At 39.6% G+C, this 7,377-nt stretch overlaps 1 protein-coding gene across 1 annotated transcript in view; it reads left to right on the top strand.

Annotated features, from left to right (window-relative positions):
• The window catches only part of grm8b (glutamate receptor, metabotropic 8b), a 129,837-nt gene extending 122,738 nt beyond the window's left edge, over nucleotides 1–7,099 (top strand). The window contains exons 9-10 of the mRNA XM_036576136.1: nucleotides 3,023–3,269; nucleotides 6,698–7,099. Of these exons, the coding sequence (XP_036432029.1) occupies nucleotides 3,023–3,269; nucleotides 6,698–6,747 (297 nt within the window). The 3' untranslated portion in view covers nucleotides 6,748–7,099. The remainder of the gene's footprint in view (nucleotides 1–3,022; nucleotides 3,270–6,697) is intronic.
• The last annotated feature ends 278 nt before the right edge of the window (nucleotides 7,100–7,377 follow it).

Here is a 7,377-nt window from a genome sequence, read left to right on the forward strand (position 1 = left end):
GAAACGAAAGCCTTTATAAAAAAAGTTAAATAACAGATTGAAAAGATGGGACTTCAGCTGTACATGTAGAAAACAAAGGTTATGACAACTGGAAAGACCACTAACTTTACCACTGATGGTGAAGATATAGAAGTGATGGAGGAGGAGGACAACGGTGCTGGCCACGAGAGGCACGAGGCCAAGGAGCGAGTCCCGAGCTCCGCCGCCCTGGCCCTGCCCCCGCCCCCTGTTCCGCAGCGAGGCCCCTTCACTACACCTCACGTTCGACCCAAGCTGGGGGCGGTGATGAGGAGGCGGAGCAGCGAGCTCTTGGTCCCTCTCATCTCTGGTGCCCTTAATGAGAGCCAGCTGATCTGGCTGGCAGCGTGAGCGCCTTTTAAAAAAGCTGAGAGGGAACAAGGCGAGAGAGAGGGACGAGCAGCAGCCACAAGAGACTGACTGGAGAGCTGAAAAGCTTGAGTAAGAAAGACTGAAAAGTCTGGCTAGTTGTAAGCCACTGAAAAGTGGCCAGTGTGTCTTTGATTTTGGTTTGTTGAGTTTGTGTTGTTTGCTGAGTGAACATTAAAGGAATGGCTGCTGCAAATGTTCTTCCTGCCTCCAGCATCCTCCTTGAGTCTGGGGTAGCACATGCCGTGCTACACTTGGACAGTAAACAAAATAATCAAAAGGATGCACCTCTTAAACTAAAGCGTAGATAACCAAAGTCAAGATCTCTCGTTTTGGACATATTGTGAGAAAAACCAATTGTCTGGAAAAGACAGTTATGCTTGAAAAAGTTAAAGGTCAAAGAGGAAGAGGATGACCAGCAACAAGATAGACATTCTGAGATATCATGAACAAGCCAATAAGAAGCCTGAAGACCCAAACAGAAGACAGGATAGTATGGAGAAACACTATGGGCGCCAGGAGTCAGAATCGAACTGACAACGCTTAATAATAATAATAAGAAGAAGAAGAAGAAGAAGAAGAAGAAGATTATTTTCATAAACATTTGACTTCATTTTGTTTTGCAGTGGTATTTTTGATAATGTAATAAAATGTTTGTGAGTTTGTGCCTTTAGCATATGATTGTAGAAGGAGGGGAGACTGTGTGATTGCAGGGAGGGCAGAGAACTGAAAATTTGGACTGGAGTTCTGCTTGTAGCTAGAAGGCTGGACCCTGTCTTTGGGCTGATGGTAGTACTGACTTAAAACTGAAGAACAAGGAGGAGATAGGCTTGTGGTGGAGATTACAAAAACTTTGTCACAGGAAACAGTAGGTAGGGCATTTATAGGGCATTGCATTGGAAAGAGGAGTTTCAGGCATAGTCCTCCCTCAAACATCAGTTATTCCGTAACTCCACTGAGTTTGTCATACAAACTATAGAAGTACTGATTAGTGATTTAGTACAGTAGATCAGTTGCAGGTTCATTGTGGTTACTATACTATAGTGTTATTAATGTGTCCATGTGTCCATGGCTTAACACAGCATAACTATTGCTTAAAATATAATGTGGCCACGTGTTTTCTTTTTTTAATGCACTCATAGGTGTCATCCATGAAACCATAGAATTGCAGGCTAGAATTTCTTTTTGGTGCAAGAAATAAGACGTTTCAGAAACCTTTAGGTTCTTATATCAAATATACTGTCTCACTGTCCCCTTGAGTAAGACTTGAGATCCTAGGTTGTAATGAAAATGTGTCAGAAAGCGTTTTGAGGATACTCTAGTGCCAGGTAGAAGAATTTCTTGATGTATCTTTATGTACTGTAACAACAAAATGGAGAATTCCCTGCTGTATTCAGTTCTTTACTACAAAAGTATATGTATATGTGAATTATATGTTAATACAAGTCTGCAATTCAAATGGAAAATACCCCACTCTTGGTTAATCTTGCTTATGTAATGTAATATTTTAAGTGCGGCAAAGTTTATAGCCATCTGCTCATCCAACATATCTTCTGGAAAAAGGGTATTGATAGAGAGTTTGTACCCCCTTTGCTACAGTAACAGTCTCTACTCTTCTGGGAAGGCTTTAAACTAGATGTTGGAACATTGCTGTGAGTATTTGATTGCATTCAGCCACAAGAGCATTAGTGAGGTCATTTACTGATGATTACTTCTAGATTACAAACACCGCTCTTCTCAGAGGTACTGGATGGAGCTCCTTTACTCCAAAGAATGCAGTTCCCCTGCTTCACAGTCCAATGCTGGTCTGCTTTATACCCCTCTAGCTGACACTTGGCGTTGGACATGGTGACTTAAGCTCATGTGCTGCTGCTCCAGTGTCTTATTCTATTGGCAAAGCTTTTCTGTGGAGATTATACAAGCTGTGTGTGTACAGTTGAACAACTGTGTCAGCAATGGATACACCTTACAGTAGCTGAAATCACTAATTAGCCAGGGTGTCTACATACTTTTGGACATATAGGGTATCTGAATGTAATAATGGAATACAGAAAAAGCTGACAGTTCTTTTGAATCATACAGATTATAATAGATTTGTGTATGCAACTTTTCTACCCTTGGAAAACAACCTCATTTTAAAACCACATTATTTGCACAAGAGTAGAAGGTGTAGACAAAGTAAAAGGCTAGCAAAAAGTAACTCAGTAACTCAGCTTTTTTCTAACTGCTGCAGCAGCTTCTGGTGCTGGTCTGACCACATAATCAAGCTGTGGGGTTTTTCGGTCTTTGGTCTTCAGTGTCCTAGATACTCCAAATCGACCTCAAAGGCAATGCACATTCCTCAGCCTGCTCTACGGCTTGCCCTGTTCCACTTATTATTGTAGATCTGAAGACCTATATTAATCTTGGTTCTTCCGGGGGCAAAATCATTGCTCCTCATTATGAAAAAAGCACCTAAGGAAATGAGCAGGATGGACAGCTTATTGATGTGTATTTACAAGCACATTATGTATAACTCAGCTTTTTTACTAAAGGGCATTAAGCTCATGGGAGGAAACGTATAGGTGTCAGAATATTTCCATCCTCAGAGAAACTAGACTTTTTTTTAATAAAGATGCTTCATCTTTTCTTCTAGATGTACATCCAGACGACCACCCTGACCGTGTCCCTGAGCCTGAGTGCGTCTGTATCTTTGGGGATGCTCTATATGCCTAAAGTCTATATAATCATCTTCCACCCAGAGCAAAACGTGCCCAAACGCAAGCGCAGCTTCAAGGCGATTGTCACAGCCGCCACCATGTCCAGCAAGCTCAGCCAACTGGCCAGCGAGAGGCCAAATGGAGAGGTGAAAACTGAGCTCTGCGAGAGTGTGGACAACAGCAGTGAGTACAGCTAACTTCTCTTTCACTTTCACAAACTTGTGAAACATGTTTCAAGTGTTCTGTATCGTTATAAAATCATTCCATTCTGCACTATACAGTTGTACACAAAAGTTTGGGCACTCATGGTAAATGACATTTTGTTGATTTTCTAAGTGAAAATAACACTTTAATGCAAAATTACTGTTATTTTGCTGAATTAAATATATAAAATGTGGCCTGTGTGGAAGTGATGGCACATTTTATATTTTATGTTTTTACTTTTTCCAATATGTTAAAGATTCACTATGTGAGCTTGTCTTATTAAAATTGAAAGAAGTATCATTACTGAGTCAGGAGAATAAAAAACGAGCTAAAATATAGTGTCATACATCTTACGTATTATATTCGCATGCATAGACTCGAAAAGAAGGTCCGGCTCAATGTTTAGGTATCAAGTGCAAAATCAGCATTACGCTGATGAAGATATGATGACAATAGTAGATAATTCACTTATATCCTCAGAAGACATATCCCTTTAACTGAGTTCTCTTTGAATACTTTCAGCGTCATCCCAAATTATCAGATTTGTCTGCTCATAGTGTCATATGCAAAAGTTTGAACACAACCGATGTTCGAAAATCTTATAAAATTCTTCTGCATCTCGTGTGCAATTATACAATTTCACCAGAGAGGTCCCCAAATCCCCAAAATGTACATAGTGTAGCTTTAAACTTAGTGAATAAATAGAAATTGCACACTAAAAATGCCTTATTTAAGTTTGTTCCCTGTAGAGGAAGTGTTAACTAATTTTGACTTAGAAAATCAACAAAACATGTAATTTGATTGGGGGTGTTCAAACTTTTGCATATGACACTATGCTAGAATAGAACACACTGACAGTTTATGATGTAACTTTGTTCATATGTTGATAACTTCATTGACAGTTCTGGTTTTCTTTCAAACCCCCTTTTCACTTTTGTGTGAATTGGCAATATGTCTAATTCAGTATTTGGAGCCTTGACCTCAATCACTCAGCTTCTCATATATTTATAGTGTGATATAAACCTCCGTTTTACTGAAAGGAAATGAAGGAGATGAGAACACATTCAGCTAAAGAGGTATCATTCTTAATTCATTGGATATGCTCTTGGCACTGTGGTGATGCTGGATGCAGCATTTGCGATTGAATAACCTCTCAGGCAGAATCAGAGCTCATCAAAACTCTAGCCAGAATGAGAATGATTGAATGCCAGCTTATTTCATTAGAGAAACCAGGACATGGGAAGTGGATTCTACTTTGCCTGAGAAGTGTCAGAAGTCAGTGCAGGAAGACCACTTTTCATATACGATAAGGGTTATGATCATTAAGAGCAGCTTTCTGTCAGATACACATCATCCTGTTAAAGCAGATGCTAATGTTCAGGCTTTCAGTGCTGTGCCAGGGCCTGTCTGTAGAACAGGCTCTGATGGTAAGCCAAATTATAATTGGTGTCAAAAATGGCATGTAATGGGCTGTGGAGCTTGGCATTTGCAAGGCAAAGGCACAAGAAAGACTATCTTTTGTTAGAGTTTATCCATAAGCTTACACCAGAGGCTCAACATCAGCACAGATCCATCCCAGACACAGCAGCATCGTCAGGAGCAACGCACCTACAAACCCACTATTGTGATGAAATGTTAGTACAATAATACTGGAGGCTAGTTCTTTGGTGATTACCCCATACTGACTTGTATCTGAAGGCAAAATAAATCAAACGTACATGTACAGCATGCCGTATGTTGGGTGAAAAATCAGATTTACACCATTGTCCCCTTCTGCCAAATGTAGTCACACAGCAAAGACATGTTTGGTGTCAGACGTTTGCTTTTTTAGCTTTGAACTAGAGATTGTAGGCTAATGTACCATGGGGCTAAAAAATAATGGAAGCTTATGACCATCTATTAGCACTATGAAACTGCATGCCTAAATCATTAATCAGTTGTTAAGTAGTCTCAAACAGATTTGCTCATTGGGTACTGACATAGTTTGATGTAGTTATAGATGAAGGTATGGGTGTGTTCGAAATAGCCCGCTACACGCTGCTCGTGTACTGACTGTGCCCAAAAATAGTAAATAGTATGCTGTACATGTCCAAAATGAATTTCTCCAGTACGCCAAAGATACTGACTGAATGATGTACTACTCTGGCCAAATATTCTAGTATATGGACAGAGCTACACTGTAATAGAGAATAAAATAAAGAATATTAATAAGGAATTTATTTCCTCTCTGGTGTAGTAACAGCCTCTACTCTTCTGGAAAGTCTGTAAACAAGATGTTGATTGCATTCAGTCACAAGAGAATTAGTGTGGTCAGGTACTGATGTTGGATGATTAGTTCTGGATCACAAACACCACTCCAAGGTTATTGGATGGAGCTCCATCATTCCAGAGAATGCAGTTCCACTGCTTCACAGCCAAATACTGGGGCACTTTATACCCCTCTAGTCAACGCTAGACATTGGGCATAGTGACCTTAGGTTGATGTGCAGATGCTCCATTCCCTTCTATTGGCAGTGCTGTTCTAAGGAGATTGTACAAGCTTTATGCTATTTTGGTGCAATTGAACACCTGTGTCAGCAATGGATGCACCTTAATGTGGTTAAATTCACCAATTAAACAGGTTGTCTACAGACATTTGGGCAAATAGTGTACCTTCATGATATACTGCAGCCCAAATGCAATGCAGTCTTTTCAGATGGATGTAACCACTGACATCACTGCCTGGTTGGTCCCGAATATTTTTTATTATCTCCAGCCCCAATTTGGCCAAATGCAGCAGTACTTGTTGAAGCCCCATTGGCTTGACCTGAAGAACAAACACCAAACATGTCTTGGCTGATCAGCTACATTTGGGGTAAAAGGAATGGGGGTGTACATTTTTTTTCCTGAACTGTTCTTCTATTCTGAAGCAAGACAACACCAAAATCTAGAGCTAGAATTTAATCTAGAGCTTCAGTTTACCAACTAGGTTTTGGCCTACTTTAATACTAAGCATTAAAAGAAAAATGAATTAATGTGTAAAATTCTTTTACACATTTTCTTAATTACTTTTACTTGACTGAATGAAAAAAGATCAAAGTAATCTTATTTAATCTAAGCAAGCACATTTCGCATGTTCCTGGAGGAGTCTTTTTTCAAGTGAGAATTCCTGTGTGTTCACAGAGTACACTATGAATGAGAAACATGTTGAATCTAGACTTCCATCTAATTTGTTAAAGAAAAGTGTGATACTGCTCCTAGGTGTAAAGTCACACTTTCAGAGTGTGATGCCATAAGGCTGTGATACACTAAAAATAGCCTTTTATAGCTGCCATAGTTACATTAACCCTTCCAAGGCATCATTATGCATCATCATACTTCGATCCATTTCAAAGACCTTTTCTCAAAGACTCTCTTTTTTTTTGCAGCACCGCCTACAAAAACAACCTACGTCAGCTATACCAATCATGCCATATGAAGATGCATCCTGAGTAGAAGATTCTGGGATTGTTTACATGAGGCATGGATTAATGGCACTGACTGGAGCTAAAGCATGACACTATGATGTTGTTCGTAGTAAAGAGAACGACTGGTTGGACTGAGACAAGAACGTTTTTTTTTCTAACATTTACACTAGTGGCCATGCAGCACTCAGAATGAATGGCACAGCAGTCGCTGCTGGCATAGCAGTGAACATTAACTGGATGTCAGTGAAGGAGCGAGAGGAAAAAAATATATATAAAAATTCAGAAAACAAAGGAAATATTGGAGTCAACCATGTTAGTCGTTATTCTAATTGTAAGTATTTCGTGGTTGTGCAGACTTTTTATTTCTTGTTCCACAGTGTCAGATCTGCATTGGAAAATGCATTTGTCTCTTGTATCGGCTACTCTGATCAATTAGCCCTGGGTTGTAAGTGTGTATATGCCATGGTTGAAGCATGCCAATTTTTTATACAAATAATTTATTTATAATAAAGGAATGTTTTTGAAATGTGTAGCGATCTTGAGTGAGCAGTCAAGCATTGTGCTGTTGGGCTACAATTTCTGATGACTTACAATCATAAGTACACAGTTAGCGGAGTCAAGTATGCAAGTATGCAACTGGA

This window comes from Colossoma macropomum, unplaced genomic scaffold (genome assembly GCF_904425465.1).
Source record: "Colossoma macropomum unplaced genomic scaffold, Colossoma_macropomum, whole genome shotgun sequence".
Lineage (NCBI taxonomy): Eukaryota > Metazoa > Chordata > Actinopteri > Characiformes > Serrasalmidae > Colossoma > Colossoma macropomum.